Here is a 17849-nt window from a genome sequence, read left to right on the forward strand (position 1 = left end):
CTACAGCATGTCCACATGTTTTTTGTGCCCTGAAGACTGATCCACCAGCTACTGATATATGCAGACCAGCAGCAGGTTTGATGTGAGGATAGCAGCACAACCCAGGTGAGCATCAGAGCAGGAACGCTGCACCCTCTGTCGCAGACCGGGGTTTCAGGGAAGGGGAGTCAGGCTGTCAGCTGACGGGGAGGACGCTACCATTTCCCTGCCATGCGACATGGAACAGGCCGCTGCATCCGAGCTTCCCTGCTGTGAAAAAGGCGCAATGAATTTAGTCATCTTGAAAGTGGAGCTCCAGCTGCTCTGGGTACCACAAAAAAAAGCACATGAAGAACTAGTAACCACATGCGTATACAACCTATTCTCATCATCTCTCTGACCACAGCTTTTGACTCGCTCCCCCCACCAGTTTCCCTGCCGAAGCGGGAGCTGCCCCACGATTCCCTTGCACCCCCGGATGGCCTCGGCAGCACAACCCCCGTGGCGGCCGCAGGCTCCCCGGAGGCCCCGAGCCCCGCGCGTTTTCCCCGCAGCCCCCGGTTGGCCCGGGCAGCACCAGCCCCGCGGTGCGGGGGGTTCCCCGTTCGGCCCCGCGCTCCGCGGCTCCGGCGCCCGGGGCTGGGCGGGGCCGGGCGGTTCAGCACCGCGGACAGAGGCGGGGGCCGCGGCGGGGCGGGGGGCCGGGGCGGACCCCGGGAGCGGGGCGGGGGCCCGGGGAGCAGAGCCCCGAGACGGAGGTGGGGGGGGTCCGGGAGAGCGCAGCCCGAGCCTCACCGGGGGGTCCGGGGGGCTGAGCCCCTGCCTGGGGGCGGGGGGCTGGGGTACCGGGGAGGGGTACCCCACGGGGTGGGGCCGGACCCCGGAGAGCGGAGTCCGTGGCTGGGGGTGGGTCCAGGGGAGCAAAGCCCCGGCCGAAGAGGATGAGGGTCCCCGGGGAGCGAAGCCCCAGCCTCCGTGCGCCTCCGCCCTGGGGGGCCAGCGCAGCCCCGGCTCGGCTGCGGGAAGATGTCGCCGGGGCTGGGGCCGGTCCCGGCGCGGCCCTTGCGCAGCCCCGCTCCCCGCCGCCCTCCCCCGGCGGAGCTCCCCAGTTCCGGTCACGTCGCCGCCTGTTTACGGCGCGGCGGGCGGCGGGGCCGGGCCGGGCCGGGCGAGGCGGGGCCGCCGCAGGCAGCGCGGGCAGCGCGGGAGCCCGGCGCGGCCCCGGCCCCGGCCCCGCCGCCCCATGACGCCCAGCGGGCGCCCTGCGGGTTTCCGCCGCTCCCCCCAGGTAAGGGACCGGGGATCGGCGGGGGTGGCGGGGCCCGGGCGGGGAGGGCAGAGCCGCCTGCGGGATGCGGGCAGCCGGGGGCCGCGCTGCGGGGCGAGCCGGGCCCGGCGGGGAAGGGTCCCCGCACCGCGGGGGGTGGGGGGTCCCCCGAAGTTGCCGGCAGCCCCTCCTGTGCCTGTTCTAGAAGTTGCTTCCCCTGGTCCCTCACCACCGAGGCCCGGGTCTGCTGCTGCCGCGGGGAGCGGCTCCGGGCGCACCGGGCTCTGCCCCGCCGCGCCGGCAAAGTCTGTGCAAGGAGCCGCTGGGGACCAGCATCGCTCCAAAATCCACAGGGTGCAGGATGGCACCGCGGGGATCACCCACTTCACAGGAGGACTGATTCAAAGCCAAGTCCTGCTCCTGACGGAGAGCTGGACCCATGGCTAATTCCCCCGGAGCCAGCAGGGAACATCGGCCTTCCTGCCAGCATCTGCAGCCAAACGACAAGCTTGGCAGCGAGGCAGGCAGCTGTGTTCAGAAAACTGAAAAAACCCACAATAATTTATAATCAACATTTGTATTGATTTGATCTTTAAATAGATACTGATAGGTAATGAATAGCAAATAGGACTCTGAGTCCAATTCTGACCCTACTGAGAAGGGAGAAGGTTTCCCACTGACTTTCCCAAGGCCAGGATGTCACCTCTAGTTTCTATTCCTGGCATTGCCACTACCTCTGTGACCTTCTGCAAGTTCATTAGCTTCTTGCTGCCTTATTTTCCTAACATTTTAAAAAATTCTCTCTTTGTGGCATCATTGCAAAGTTTGTGTTAATCTTCTTTGGGATTGTAAATACTAAGCAGTATAGATTTCTAGCATCTACCAGTGTTTATTCCTGCGCATGTTTTGATGCGATGGAGAGGGGGTTGGTGGCAGCCACAGCAGGACAAATTATCGACCTGTTTCTGCAAACCTCGTTTGTGCCCTCTGACTCCCAGTTAATTTGCCATTTATGGGGAGAAATGATTCCACTGATAAGGGCTGGATGTCAATGTGAGGGTGTTTGTGCTGGGCTGTGTGTACGTGCAGTACAGATCTGCCTTCCAAATGCAGCATCAGGAACTGGGGCTTTTTCTCAGGTCAAAGTCTTGGGATTCTGACTGGCATTAAGCAACTGACTTCAGTACAGTTTTGCCCTGGAAGCAAGTTCTCAAACAATCTCCCTGTGCAAAATAAATCAGCTCTGGGTAGACTTGCAAGTAAATTACTCATTGTAGCTACTTCAAGAGGCTGCTCCAGTCATTTTGGTTTGTGGAATAAGAATTCTGATAAATACTGATGAAATTGGGAGTCTCACACAGGTCTTCTGAGAGCGCTATGAAGCACCCAGCTGAGATCAGGATGCCCAACACACCTTGTCCCAGAGGCTGTAGTCACATGGTGAAAAGATAAGGAGTCAGGAAAAAAATTGTATTTGGAGGTGGTGGCAGGCCCACAGGAAGGCTCAGCAATTGAGACCCTGCCCACCACCACCCAGCATGGGAACTGTCCCAAGTGACTGCCCTGCTGAAGCTGACTTGCTACTCCAGGGAGAGGCCTGGGGGTCCTGTGCTCAAAATCTTGGAGGGTCAGCATGGGAAACCTGTTCCTGGAAAGTTCTTGGCGATGGAGCAAAGCCCCTTGGATGTTCAAGCTTCAAAATGAGAGCCAGTGTTCAGCCACAGCTCTGCAGGGAGCAGGTGCCAGCTCAGACTGTAGGTGCCACTATTGAGTAGGGGCAAAAATTCCTGTCCATCTGATTGCTGCCCTCCCCAGCTCTGGGTGTGCATATACACAGCTATCAGAGGCACTAGGGCACAGAGCATCCTTCAAGCTAAAGAGGACTATCACTTACCCTTGGCTTTTATTATGGATGATGTTGTTTTCTAGAGTTGCAGCCTCACACCGAGCCCCCAGCCCTGTGAGCTGGGCGATGCGGTGGCCCTGCAAAGCATCATTAAGTCAGGCAGCAGCAGCAGCAGCTAATCCTCATTAACCCCCACACCTCCCCAGTGATTTGGCTGCATGAAACAACCAAAGACACACATCGAACTAAGGGCTCAGAATGTTGCTGCAATCTCCACTTGACTTCAGAAGCATCAGGGGGGAAATACCAGTTGTTGAGAGTTCAGTTCCGAAACCCTGCAGGACAGTGGGTGGGCACAGCCTCAGCAAGGTGGGAGTTCATCTGCTGGCTCCTGGTGACATTGGAGACACTCCAGCAGCCTAGGGTGCTACTGAATCCTCATGACCACACTGCAGCTTCCCTAACAGCTCTTGACTCTTGCATCAGTACTTGTGACACGGAGCTGTCTGCTGGCTGCCAGGTGGAAGGGCACTTTCCTCCCCTGGATTTCCATAGCATATTGAAAACTCCCCCCCCCCCGATACATTATGCAGGGCTTTTGTCTTCCAAATCAGAGACAACAGATAGATCTCCATTACAGAATTATTTTTCTTTTACTTTCTTTACAGCTTGATATTTATCAGCTATTTATTTTTTAAGGAAAACATTTTAATTGCTGTTAAAAAAAAGGTGATTTCCCACTTAAATGGAGGAGGGAAAGTTCAATGGAAAATTTGCAGCCATTTCTACTAAAGACATTTCAACTAGACAGAACAAAGTGCTTGAAAATAGCACTACGTGTCCCCCGGGCTCCGTCCAACCTACTTTCTGACGCTTCCTGAGATGAGGTGCCACAACTTCCCTCAAGATGCTGCTCCAGAGCCCAGCACATCCCACTCTCACCCCCTGCAGCTGAGCTGGCAGAGGGTATGTGCCATAGGATGCTTTGTATTCCCAGCCTATGGCAGGTGCCAAGTAACTTCCATAGGTGTTGCACTGGCACAAGTAAATTACCCCCCTTCATGAATCCCTGTCATGTCCAACTCTCTTGGTAGAAAGGACAGGTGCCACCTCTCCTGTTAGTTATGGTGCCATCTGGAAAGCCAAGGGGGCTTACAAGCCTTTAAATCATCACCTTGCCATTCAGAAGAGTAAGAATGATTGGGAAGTTAAGTCTAGAGCTAGATTATTATTTTTTCCCTGGTTCTGTTTTAAAATGCCAAGCCTTGAGGGATCCACTTCCCTGGGTTCTGGAAGCACCGGTAGTTTCCTGCAGAGAGCAAATACCCCTCACTTTTGGGCAGGCAGGACTGAGCCAGGGCTGGGCTTCCCTTATGTGACATTGTCCCAGGGAGAAGCTTTAAGCCAGTATAAATCATACCTCCCACAATAAGCACCTTAATGAGAAACAGGGCTTTTGTATTTGTTGCTTTCATGTGTCACACCAACCTTTTTCATCCTTCTGCGTTGTCGTCATGGGGTGGATGTTTGAAGCATTTAATTTCCTGCATGGCAGAGCCATCCTACAACTTGAAACTTCATTACTTGCCTCCAGAAATGGTTCCCTGGGACATGAAAAACCTCAGTGACAATCCACCATATAGGCCACAGTCAGTTCCCATTACCCAGTATCCTTATTTCAGGCCTTATTAGAGCCCCCACAGGCAGAGCCCCCCAGCTGCAGTGGGAGCCCTGCCCTGCAAGGGGCAGCCAGGCCAGTAACCAGCCCCCTGGCACAGCTTGGTCTGACCCCTTCAATCAGGGCAGCCCTAGGAGGACAACATTTCTCTAATTTCTACTTACATCTCTGCCAGTTCAGTGCTGCAGCTGCCTCTGATAACCCTGCCCTGCACAACCAGCATCACAAGTGGGGGTACCCTCCTAGCCCCCCCCCCAGCACACCCCATGACAGCTGCAGGGCAGGAACAGCCCCGGAGCTCTGCACCCCCCAGCATTTGCCCGCTCAGGGGAATCACAAGGAGAATGCCTGTGGAAGCCCGGCTGGCTGCTGGCCTTGCCAGGGAAGCAGCAGAGTGGAGCAGGAAGCCCGGACCCCATGGGGGTGGGACCCTCGCTGCATGCCCTCCCCCGACCCAGCTTTAAGGGTGTCAGGAATCTGGAGAGGCTTTGGCAGGAACACTGCTTTGAACTCAGGGTGCTGCCAAGATTGTTCACTGTGGAATCGAGCTTAAACGCAGTGTGATTCGATTTAGGTTGTGGGAATAATCTTAAAATGTGCCAGGTTAGGGAGCTGGGCGTGCCGAACGCGTGAGCCAAAGTGCTCGCTCCGCTCCCGAGTTTCTATAGAAAGAAAAGTGAAGTCAGAGGCAGACAAAGGCAGGAACGGCAGCAGCTTCCTGGGGACAGGACAGTGCTTGCAGTCCCTCGGGCTTGCTGGGACAGCGTCTCCCCAGTGTCACCACGGCTGCTGCAGCTTCCCCTCCTCCTGGGCTGGGCACAAGGACTGATTCCACCTTCCTACAGAAGGGTATTTCCCGAGATTGAGTTCTTTCAGGGGGTTATTTTTACCTCCCTGGTGCAATGACACTGGCACAGGTAGGCAGCTCACGCTGCTGCTTTGCTGAAGGCATTAGTTAAACCATGGTGATGGACCCCCAGCCCCGGGCTGAGCCCCTGGAGCAGCACTGGCAGCAGCTCTTGCCTGCCAGGAGACTTACCAGGAAAGGCGTTTCCTCTTCTGGAAGAGAACAGGACTCTCCTTGCCATGTAACACTGATGGGGTTAGATGGAGCATATTGTATTTTTCATGTGTTAGATCTCCTGCTGCAGTTACTGCTTCCTAATATGTGGTTTGTCAAGTGAGAGCCACAATCGTCCCTGGTGCAACTCCCACCTGGGGCCTGCAGGCAGCAGTCCTGTCCCAGACTCAATCCTGCTCTGTGGCAAAACATTTCCTAGGGGCAAATTCCACATGGAAACCAGCTATTCTGATGGCAGGGTCTGCACACCAGCATTTTCTGCTCATGCAGCCCCTGAGCCTCCCAGCGTGAGCACAGGTGGGACAGGAGCCAGCCCAGGAGGCACTGGGACGGTGGGATGGCTTGGGGCCATCTCCCCAGGGATCTGAGCAGAGTGGCTTTGCCACAGACATCCTGGCAGAAAGGGTAGGTGGGAGCTGCCACCCACCTCCCTGTTAGCTCTGCCCCTCAGGAGGGCTCTGGGCATGTGAGCCCTGTGTGCTGCTGCATGTCTGGTCACGAGCCATCTCTGCTCCCTGCAGGCCTGGACAGTGAATTTGGTTGCAATGGAGACCGTGTCCCTGGAGCACCAGATCCAGAGCGTGCAGCGGCACATCGCTTTCCTGAAGAAGGAGCAGATGGAGCTGCTCCATGACCTGCACCTGGAGATCCTCCGCTTGCAGAAGCACTGCTCAGGTGAGTGCTGGGGCGGCCATGGTGTGTGGGAGCTGTGTGGCCACAGAGCACCTTGGCCAGGAGAGCTGCCGGCACCTCGGGGCTGGTTCCACACCACCCTTTGGCAGGACACAGGGAAGGCGAGCACCAAGCTGCAGGGCATCCTGCTTGGAGTGGGATTAGGGATCTCCACCTCCTTAAGCCTCCTGCTTGTACCTCTGGCCCAGGTGCCACCAGCCCCTTCCTGGGCCACGCTACACGGCCACCAAGTCTGACATGGCTCAAAACCCCTCTGAAGTCACTCCTCTGAAAATGGATGCCAGCAGCTTCCTCCAACTGCAACAAGGAAGAACCAGAGATTCTTTCCCTGGGCATCAGCTGGCCAGGAGGGGATAAGACAGGAGTCTGTGCTGATAATGCCTCATTAAACCCCTCTCCCTTTGTTCTCAGCCATGCTCAGGGCACACTTCTGAAGGAGGATTAGCTGTGGTAGCTCAGCTTCCTCCTGGGCTGCGGGTTCCTGCACCTCGCTGGAGTTTGGCTGCAGTAGTTGCTATTCCAAGGGATTCACTGGCGTAAAGGAAGGGAAAAACCCAGCAAGATGGTCTCATGGAAAATCCATGGCTTTTCCTCACATGATCTGTGCCCACAAAGGTGTATTGATCATTAAAAGCAATACATCATTTCTCCCAGATATTTCTCCCAGGTGCCAGTGGGTTAAATTTAGGAAGGAAGAGAGTTGAATGCTGTGAATAATGGGGACACTTCCAGGACAGGAGGAAATGAGGTTTCCTTGTTTACATTTTGTTACTCTTTACTCTTTTGCACATGGAGGGGTGAAATCCCTTCCCTTCCTGCTGGCCCAGCCCACAGCAGTCCAGCACTGGTGCTGGTGCTGGTGCTGGTACCCCCTTGCCATGCCTTGCTGCTGCAGTGCCCCATGAGCACTAACACCAGCAGCACCAGCACAGCTCTACCCCTGCCCCTGGTTGCTCTGGAGGAGAGGTCTCTGCCAGGCATCCTCAGCACCCCTCACACAGGGCCTGTCACCAGGAGCCTGGCCCCCTGGGAAGGGTCTCACAGACCCTGCAGCAGCCACTTGGGGTCCGTCCATCCCAGCCCCCAAGGACTGCAGCACCAGCCCAGTTTGGGGCTCAGGGACCTGCCCCACTGTGGGCACACAGCTGCAGCCCCTGCTCATGGCCCTGCTGCAGCAATGTCACCCTCCCCTTGGGCCAGCTGTACAGGAGCAGTGGTTCCCTGGCCTCCTGCTGCCACCAAAACTCATCCCAACTTGTGCCATCACTCTCATTAATAATTCAGCCATAGCTAATTACTCCTTGTCTTCCAGCCTCTCATCCTCCCTGATTCCTGCGAAACAAAGACATTTCTGCATTGACAGAATTGTCACTTTTGCTCCATCTTTTCCAAGCTTTTGCTGTTCTCATTGGTTTTTTTTCTAATGGCTTCATCTGCAGCCTCTCCAGTGCTTTGGATCCAGGCTGGATCCAGCAGCAGAGCAGCCATGTCCAGAAGGGACCGTAATGCAGTAAATAATTGTCCAGGTTTGCTGCTCCTGGACCCACAGTAGTGGCTGTACCCGGTGTCCCAGTAGCTTCCAAGACCCAGGGGTGCTGAGCTGCAGCAAGAGCTGGTGCTCTCCCCTGGATTTGCCCCTCTGTGGTGATGGGGACTGTACCAGGGCAAGTTCCCACCAGCCCCTGTGGCTTCTGGAGCTGGGACACCAGGTCATGGACCATTCTCCAGCCCTGCTCTCACTCAGCAGGGCAATGTCTTCTTTGGAAGTGGGTGACTGCTTTACTTTCCATTTGAAATATACCTGAGACTCCAAACCTATGATTTTTGCTTCAGAACAATAACACAGTGGCCATTGATTTCCGATGGGGCAGTCGGGAGCACTGAAAGCTCTTCAGAACCTGCGTTACAGCCTCAGTTACTTCTGCCTTCTCAGCACAGATTTGTTTTCCCAGCCAGACAGGCAGAGCAGCCTGAGCCAAGTGTTTCATTTCAGAAGGGTGGCAGTGATGAGGATTAGACTCAACACGAAAGCAGATTAAAAGAAAAATGTAGGGCAAAGATTAACCCTTTGAACTCATTTTTAGGGGTTAGAAAAAGTCCCAAAACAACTGAATGTTGCTGCTGCCCTTCTCCTCCTCCTCCCAGAGCTGCTGACGTTTGGTGGGCTGTGATAATTAATTCAAAAGGGATTGTCTGTAAAGGTTCACATTGACCCAGAGCAGGGGAGCATCCTGTGGACACAGCGTGCCGGGATGAGGCCATCCTGCTGGCGTCACGAGCAGAGGCAGAAAGCAGCCTCGAAGCAGTAAATTGGGAAATACTTTGGGTGGCAGCTTACACTTTGGTCTATTTTCAGTCCATTGCTCTGCTGTTTGTCCTGATTTAAAGCACTGAAAATGGTCCAGCAACTCTCTTGGAGAAAGAAAAGGCAGAGCTGGACAAATAAAAGCTCTCCCCGCTCTGTGGGGCAGGACCCATGGGTGCTGCCATGGTCACATTGCAGGTGCCAGAAGCCAAAGCTGCTTAATAACGTATAAATTTCTGGAATCCTCTGGTTTTGGCCCAGCCTGTGGCTGGTGCTCTGAGATGGCCATGCTCAGCCCGTGGGGTGGGCAGAGGCCGTGCCCGGCCGCGGGAGCAGGGGGCACAGGGAGCGTGGGATGCGGGGACACTCCTACTCAGTCCTGTCTAATTTCCCTTCCAGAGCTCACCCATGACCTGGAAATAAAAGAGCTGGAAGCCCGCCAGCAAGGTAAGAGCACCTGTTTGTGCGTAAGATAGGGGGGTTGTCTCAGCCGTAGCCCCCGGCCTGGGGCCCTCCGGCCGCTCCCGCGTCCCGCACGCACACGCAGAGGCAGCCGCACAGGGACACGCTCCGGAGGGTGCCCTGTGGCCGGCGGAGCCACGGGCAGGAGCTGAGCACCGCCCTGAAGGACGTGCCCGGCTCACCTCCCCTTCCCAGGCCGCTGCCATCCCCTTTCCGGCAGGGCTGTGGTGCCACGGCCCCGCTCCGTCCACAGCCCCGCGGGGACGGGGTGTGCGGCGGTGTCCCCGCGGTGTCCCCGCCCCGCCTGGCCTCGCCTCTGTCCCGAGGTGCCACAGGCTCAGGCCGCCCTCTCCACGGCACTCGCAGGGGGCAGCGAATGCCACCGCGTGGCTCCGGGTGACACGTCCCCCACCCCAAGGAACAGGCAGCAGTGCCCGGGCAGCCTCGGCCAGCAGAGGATGCGCTGTGAGCAGCCCGGCTCCTTCTCCTCCTCCGTCCCGGGGATGAAGCTTAAGCTCATCCCTGGCACTGCCTGGGCACGGTCCCTGGCGCTTGGTGCTCGGCCGGGGCCGGCGGTGCCAGGGCTGCTCCCACCGGCGCCATCGGGGTTCGGGTCCCTCGGCAGCACCGTGGCTGGGCCGGCCCCAGGGGGATGTGCAGTGGGCGGTGCATTCCCAGCCCCTCTCACCTGTTGCAGACCCCCAGTCCCACCTCACCCCCTCCTCCTGCCAAGCCCAAGGTCCTTCCCCGCGCAGGGGGGCTCTGCTCTGGCCTGGCATCCAGCCCACCCAGTGCCATCACCGTGTCACTGGCAGACAGCTCCCCCGCAGGTCTCTGCCCACCCGTGGTCTTTTAACAGCCTGTGAAGAGCAGGATCACATTTGCCACTGTTATGGAGCAACCACGAGTAGCTGAAGGAGCCATCAGATGATTGCTCTTCAAATGCCATGCATGTAATAATGACTGTGTGTAACTGCCTCCCTGCGATCTCATCATCCAGCAGTTTTCCTCTGCAGAAGACCCTGGGGAGCTCCAAGGGTTGCAGATTGTCCCGTGCCCGGCAGGGCCGGTGCAGACACAGAGCAGGCCTGGGCAGGCTGGGTGCAGCAGGCGGGTGCCCGCCCCGGGGCAAGCGGCCTCTCCCCTCCCTGCACCCCTCCAGGGCTTGGTGCAGCCAGGGCTGCTGGGTCGGGAGGGTCCCCAGGGCCCCCCATGCCCTCCCACTGCCTGCTGAGCTCAGATCCTTCACTGCCAGGTGGTGAACCCCCTCCCCAGCAGCTCCCGTTCCCCAGAGTGGGGAATGCCACCAGTCACAGTGGCTGCAGTTGGAAATCTGTGCCTGGGCCATGTCCCCATGAAAGCCCCATGTGGGCAGCACACCTTTCCTCTTGGAGATGACAACACTTTCTGGCTGAGGACAAAAGAACTTGGAGCCGCTGCCCCCCACTCCTTCCTGCCTGTGGAACAGACTGCAGTGGAGAGGTGCAATCTGGCTGCCAGCCATGCTCCAGTCTCCTCCTGCCCCTTTCACAGCATCCTTCCCAATGCAACACCTCCAAGATAGTTTTGCTGTCCCCAGTGCAAGGCCACAACCCACGGAGGGCCATAGCAGGTGGGATGGGGGAAGGATGGATGGCCAGTTGGATGAGTGGGTGGGTGGATGGATGATGGAGCCCATATGGGCTGGCCAGAGCAGTGCAGGATGTGCAGGAGCAGTGTGCAAGGGCCCCATGTGAAGTCACTTCTTTGGGTTCCTCTGCTGTGACTCAGAAGGGCTGGGGCAGGGAGGGCATCCATCACCTACTGAGGCGTGGGAAGGGCAGGGAGGGTGGTGGGAACCATGGGCAACCTGCTGCTCAATGCAGAGCTTCTGTTTTAACAAGTCCCGTCCTCACCCAGTCGCTAGCAATCGGCTGCTGCCAAGAGCAGAGTGATGCACAGGTCAGGCATAAGCAGAGGTGACAGTGTGGAGAGCTGCCTGGCTGCCCTGCTCCCAGGATGGGCTCCCCTGAGCCCGCTCCTCATGCCCAGGCTGGGGTTCCTTCCTCCACAATCCTAGGTTAGTGTCGCCATCCTCTCATCAGGCCATGGGGTCTTGGGGCATGAGGTCGAGGATCCCTCTGAAGTTGGGCTGATATTTCCACTGCCACTGTTCCCTCTTCTCTCCCAGCCCCAGATATGCTCTCCCGTGCTCCCCTGCAAAGTCACTTGTAGAGTGAAACACTGGTTACCTACAGGAATTTTAAAACTGCAGCAGGAGGCTGCCGGGAGGCAGAGGCAGCAGGTTCCAAGACAACCACATCCTCTGCAGAACAGCCCCTGGTTCCCCCCGGGCTTGGCTGTTGGACACGGCCACATGTCCATGGCACCCCAGCTCGGAGCAGCTCACAGGGAGTCCTGGAGCCCCAGCTCCCAGAAGTGCCTGAGCAGCCCCGACGGCACTGCTGGAACATGCCAACACCATCTGGCAGCCGGTAGTCCCCTCCTCGTGCTGTCACAGCAGGCCCGCCGGGCTGTGGCCGTGTCTGCCTCCCTGACCGCTCTGTGCCTTGTCCCCACAGACGTCCTGGACCGGGAGCTGGAGGAGAAGTGCCGGGCAATGGAGGCGCAGCTGCAGGAGAAGGAGAAGGACAACCTGGAGCTGCGCAAGGAGCTGCGGCACAAGGAGACGCTGGTGGCCGCGCTGCGCTCCAGCCTCCGCACCAAGGAGCGCCGGTTCCTGGAGGAGCTGAAGCGGCGGAGCCACCGAGTCACCATCCTCGACACCGAGCTGCAGAAGCAGACGGAGGCGGCCGCTTACCTCTCCCTGCAGCTGCACGCCACGGCCCAGCGCCTGCCGGGCCCCCGGCTGCCCCCCGAGCAGCCCCCCGAGCAGCCCCCCGCCGAGGGCAGGCCCCGCCGCCGCAGCCACCGCCCGCACCCCCGGCGCCCACCCGGGGACGGTGCCCGCCCCAGGGACCCCGCGCAGGACGACCACGACGCCATGCCCGACCCGGCCCTCTTCCTCTACACGGCACGGCCGCAGCCCCCGCAGCGCCGGGAGCCCCCGCAGCGCCGGGAGCCCCCCGGCCAGGCCCAGCCCCCCCGGGCGCACACGGCCCCCCGGCAGGAGCCGGCAGCCAGGGCCAGGGCGGCCAGGGGCGAGCCTGGCAAGAGGCAGGGCTCCGGCCCCCGCGGTGCCCCCCGGCCTCGGGAGTAGCTGGTGCGGGGCAGCACGGCCTGACCTGAGCCCGGCGGCACCGGGCTGGGCGCCGGCCCAGGTTCCTTTCCCCGTCCCCGCGGAGGGGAGGGGGCAGTGGAAAGCGATGCCCTGCTGGGAGGGTCCTCCTGCTCCACCGGCCTGAGCCGCGGGTGCCGCGGGGCAAGCCAGGACGGGGGCTGTGGAGGGGAACCGGCTGAGCACCTGGCTTAAGCTTCCAAGGAAAGAGAGAAAGAGAAGGAGAAAAAGAAATAAAATCGGCGTTTCTGCAACGAGAAGATCTGCCTGCTGCCCTCGGAGCAGACGCCGGGTGTGTTTCCCTGGCTGGTGTGCCAGGCAGGTGTGCAGCACAGCACCCAGCACAGCTCGGAGAGCTCCAGCACCACCGGCTCGGGCTGGGCTGGAGGGTCCCAGCTGTCACCAGGGTGGTACCCTGGCCATCGGTCCCATGGGAGCAGGAGGCACCAGCATTTCAGTTCTCGGCCACGTCCACACCCAAGCCTGGGTTTCCCACAGACGACAGAGCAGCCACGTGGGGAACACGCTGGCAGTGAGCCATGGTCCACCGTGATGCACAGAAACCCCCCTGGGGCCAAGCCAGCCTCAGGCTCAGCTTCCATGAGCAACAGAGGCTGGAAAATCCACCTTGCCTGTGTCCCTTGCTGTATCCCCCAGGACTGGGGCACTGTGGGCCCCTCAGTCCTCCCCAGTCCCTCCCAGCATGGTGGCCATACAGCACTCAGCCTTCACCACGCTGGGCAGCTGTGCCCACTCTCCTAACCAAACCAGCGGCTTCATATACCCTAGATGGTCTGAAACAGCAGGAGCAGGGAGAGGAGCGAACAGCTCCAGTGGCCAGGTGGGAGGGAGGTCTCGCTGCTCCGGGCAATGCGAGGGGCAGGTTTCACCCGCTGGTTTGGGCCCTGCCTGCAGCCAGCACCCTGCCCGCCAGCCCCGCGGGACCCCACTGCCACCACGGCTGCAGGAGGAAGCCTCGTGCCACGATCAAACCCCATTTCCTTCCAGTTTGGTTTGAAACTGCTTCAAACACGTCACCCTCACAGAGCAGTCAGGCTTAGCCTGCCCGAGCTCACCCACAGCGTGCCCATGCAGTCAGAGGTGTCTATTTTTGTAGTTCAATATTTATATACTATATTAAAATGCTTTTACGAGATTCTCAGCAGCAGTCCCTAGGCCAGCTCTTTGGTAAAAACCCACCCCTGAGCATACGAGCTGCACTAGCAGGATGGAAATGAGCAGCTTTTGTATATTTTCTTTGGCTGTGATGTGAATAGTAAGGCTTCGGAGGGCAAGACCCTCCTGCTCCCCTCAGGGCTGCCACCCCCATCCTCTGCTGCTACCATGGTCTCTAAGGCACCCGAGTTTGGGAAGAAGTCCAGCAAAGCTGGGCCTGGGCAGGTCCCCCTGGAGTGGTCTCCTTGGCTGAAGCCCTGCAGAGGTGTGCATCTCTGGGGATGAAGGCAAAGCCCTACAGGAAAATGTCTGGCACCCCTGACAGGTCTGGAGCTGCTGCCTCAGGAGCCAGAGCCCAGCAGACCCCCATGGACCCCACCTGCCCTCCCAGCCTGTCACCCTGAGAACAGCTGCAAAGCTGCAAAGCATCCTGTGCCCAAACTGCCCTCCTGAGGGGTGCAGGGGCAGCATGGGGGCTCTGGTATTGCCCCGCCAGCACCTGGGGGCAGTTGCACAAGGGAGAAAAGCCCCAGTAAGATCCTTGTTAAGGCTGTGGGATGCTCCCAGCCCAGATCCCATTGCAAAGTGGTTTGTTTAAGGCAGGCTCTGCCATTTCTCTCAGGTTCAGAGAGGGTTTGTCTGAGGGTTTGTCTCTGTTCTCTTGTAAGATGGACAAGGATAATGCGTGTCCCTGCGCTGTCTGGCTGCCCCTGTAGCTGTGGCTGCTTTCCTCTCGCCTCCCTAGACAATCCTGATAGAGCGTGTTGCATTTTTATTATAAAATCCTTGGTAAGATCATGGTGTTCATGACTGAGCATTGAAAAGGAGAGGGACAGGTATGATCCTCCTTCTGTGTAAATACCTTCCTAGAATCGTCATTTTTAGTGCCTAGTATGTAAATGAAGCAACCCTGTCTGAGCTGCAGGATCCTTCCCTCTCTGCCACTAATTAGTAGCTTGCTCCAGGAGTTAATCTCATTTCCAGTCCCCCCAGTGCTTCTGGCTCCTCCTGGTGCTGGCAGGCAGCTGGGCAGGCCCCAAGCCCTGCAGCCCCCAGAGCTGCCAGCAGTGGGGGGGCTCCCGAAGGGATGGAGAGGGAGCATCCCCCCTCCCTCTGTCGTGCCCATGTGGAAATGAGTTGCTGGGGTGAGCCCTGAGCTTTTCCCTTGGAGCGGGAAGGATCAGCTCCTGCGTGCTGTACCTGCTTCAGTCGCTGCTGCTTTTCTTGGGGGGGAGGGAAGCTCTAGAGATACTATATATACACATATATATATATATACATATATATATACACTTACATGCACTTGTTTTGAAGGGGAAACACTGTATGATTGTACTAGAAATTATGTTGGGATAAATTATTTTAATCTTTGTATTTATATAAAATGATCCAAGAGATTTAATTATCAAAAAAAAAAAAAAAAAAAAAAAGAAGAAGAAAGAAAACAAAAAGAATAGAACACAGAGGCAGCATTCCTGCTGTTAGCACTCAGGCTGCTGTTGGCCATGGCCAGCCCTGGGAGCAGCAGGAGCCCGGGCAGGCCCTGCCCCCCACCCCGGGCCCCGGGGGTCTCGCAGGGCCTCGCGCTGCCCGCCAGGTGTGACAGGGACGTGTGGGTGCCCTGGGTCTGTGGGGCCGGACCCCTGGGACCCCCGGGCACACGCAGCTCCCACCCGTGCCCCCAGCACGCCTGCCAGCACCTCCAGACATGGGGTGTTCAGGGGGTCCGGGTGGTCAGGCTGGAGTGGGTGCACAGCAATAACGCTCGGTTCTTAAACAATGTTTTCTGTGTATAAACCACAACGTGCTGCCAGCTTTCTGTGTACAGCTGGGCACCTCTTCTCTGCACTGTCCCCTCCTTCTGCAGCTCTGCAGAGGCTCATGGATTTGATGTGTTGGGTTTGCTAACCTCTCTTATCCTTATTATTTTTTGTAAAGCTCTCTCAGAAATCAATGTCTCAAATGGTGCAGCTTTGGGGCAGGCAGGGGGCAAGCGGCAAGGGGACTTATTTTAACCCTGGGCAGAGCAGTTGGGAAGTTCTCCCTCTTGACCCTGTTAATTAAAAAGCCATATTTTCTGAATGTGTTTGCTGGGGCTAACTCAAGCACTCCTGGCTGTGTCCTCCTCTTCCTGCTATGGGGGTGCCATGGTGAGGGCTGGCACAGAGCCGCTGCTCCCCGAGACCTCCTCAGGATGCTGCAGGGCAAGTGTTACCCAAGGCTTCCTGTGCAGTGCCCTGCTGGAGGCCAGGCAGGACCAGGGGCAGTGCTGGTGGCTGAGGGGTGGTCTCTCCTGGATGCCCAGGAAAGCCAGCAGCAACGCAGCAAGGAACATCCTGCTGGAAGTGGCTGGAGAGCGGGGGCCAGCGGTGGTCAGGGATTGCTCTGCACAGAGCATCCCTACGCACAAGTCCCCCAAAATAAGGTCCCAGAGTGGCAGTGGCAGCGCTCTCCAGCCAGCTCTCCCCATTAGGAAGGTCAATTGACAGCACGCTGATGGACTTTTGTTTTTGGGAGCCCCAGCCCTTGCTTCCCAGCAGCCTGACAAGCCAGTCTCGGCTGTGGTGACGCCGCAGCCGCCTCGCTGCACGTTTGTTCTTGTCACCCTCTTGCACTGGCAGTGTCTGGCTGCCAAGTCTTACAGGGAACGCGAAGGAGGGGAGAGAAGACTCCCTGGCATCCAGAGGTTGCCTCATGCTGTGGATAAGATCAGCAATGCCAGTGTGCTGGGGCTGGGTGAGCAAGGGAAACCTGGGATCAGTGAGCACAGCAACCAGGAGGATCCCGCCAGACAACACGCTCTGGAAGAGCACAAAGATAAAAGAGCTTCCTCTCCTAGCCGACCAAAAGCTGGCCAAAAGCTGCCCCTGGCTCCCCAGGCCAGGCTGCTGCCTCTGCCTCCTCACTGCCAGAGCTGCCGGGGGCTGGCCCTGCAGTGACATGGCTGCCCCAGCTCCCTGCTGCAGCCTGTGGGCAGGGGGACACAGAGTGTGACACTCGGCACTGTCACCATATCGAATCCTTCCATCCCACCCTCCCTTCCCTCCTACCTTCCAGCAGGAACAGGTGGGGAAGCTGCATGTGTGAGAAGTTCACCCCAAACAAGCCCAAGTGGTACCTGGTCCCCATGGCGTGCAGCGATGCCTCCCGCCTCTGGCCGAAAGATCTCGCTGATCTTGTGGCTTCCAAGAGAGATCCCCTTCCCAGTTACAGCAGGAATGAGACTGCTGGGCCACGGAGGAGTAGCTCAGATCTTTGTGTGCCTGAGAAAACAGACCCTTTCTCCCCTGGGCAGGTGGGTAAGATGCTGAGCCACCATCTGTATTTGCTTGTGTTTCAAGGTCACACAGAAGGTGGCCAGCACCCCAGTCCCTGCCAAGGCTGCAACAGGTGGGAACATCCCCTCTGCCTGTCCAGTGCTGTGCTGGGGACTCCAGGAAGGCTCTGGCAGAGGGATTAGGAGGGAAGCACCCCTGGGTAGAGCTCCCCTGGTTCCAGAACAGCTGTGGTTTCATTGGAGCAAAAACACTCTCCTTGGCCAAGTTTGTGAAGCTCAGTGGAGAACAATAGAAGCCTGTGCCTCGTGCTGGGAGAACCACTGGGGTGGGAGAGATGCCAAGGCTCTGACTCTGTCTGAATGTTCGTTTTACTACATGACACCATGAGTCGCCAGGATGATGTTAACGTCGACTTTGCTTTTTAACCAAGTGCTTTTCAAAACGTGTTAATAACCCGAGACTAGAGTATGGAGCTGTCATTTAGGAGTCGTTGTAATATGCCTTTTTCAATAAAGAGACTGAAATCTGCAAGCGGGTTGTGCTGTACTGCCCCAAGACCTCCAGCCACGAATGACCGTGTTTCCATCCCCAGGGCCTCTCCACAGCCACCAGGGCAGGAGCCCGCGGCCCCTGCAGGGCTGGAGGGTGACTGACCTGGCTTGTCTCGGATTCGGGGTGCACAGCCGTGCCCCACTCCCCTGAGGCTGGGGGCAGCCCCCACACACCCTCCGCATGCCCACCATGGCAGGGTTGGCCCCCGCTCCCGTTCCTGACCTGCAGGTGGCTGCTGGAGGGGTGTCTGCCCGTTCCCCGCGGCCCTGGGGCGCACCCCAGCGTCAGCCCCGAAGGGCTGGGTGGGATGGGGCG

The 17849-nt window shown here is 58.3% G+C and overlaps 1 protein-coding gene across 1 annotated transcript; it reads left to right on the forward strand.

The window, feature by feature from the left end:
* Positions 1 to 1249: 1249 nt before the first annotated feature.
* On the forward strand, positions 1250 to 12510 carry CCDC92B (coiled-coil domain containing 92B). The gene is made up of 4 exons (XM_051636079.1): positions 1250 to 1267; positions 6373 to 6526; positions 9249 to 9296; positions 11873 to 12510. The coding sequence occupies exons 2-4, from the start codon at positions 6397 to 6399 to the stop codon at positions 12508 to 12510; spliced, it is 816 nt and encodes a 271-aa protein (XP_051492039.1). The 5' UTR covers positions 1250 to 1267; positions 6373 to 6396.
* Positions 12511 to 17849: the final 5339 nt, after the last annotated feature.

Source organism: Apus apus, chromosome 18 (assembly GCF_020740795.1).
Source record: "Apus apus isolate bApuApu2 chromosome 18, bApuApu2.pri.cur, whole genome shotgun sequence".
Classification (NCBI taxonomy): domain Eukaryota; kingdom Metazoa; phylum Chordata; class Aves; order Apodiformes; family Apodidae; genus Apus; species Apus apus.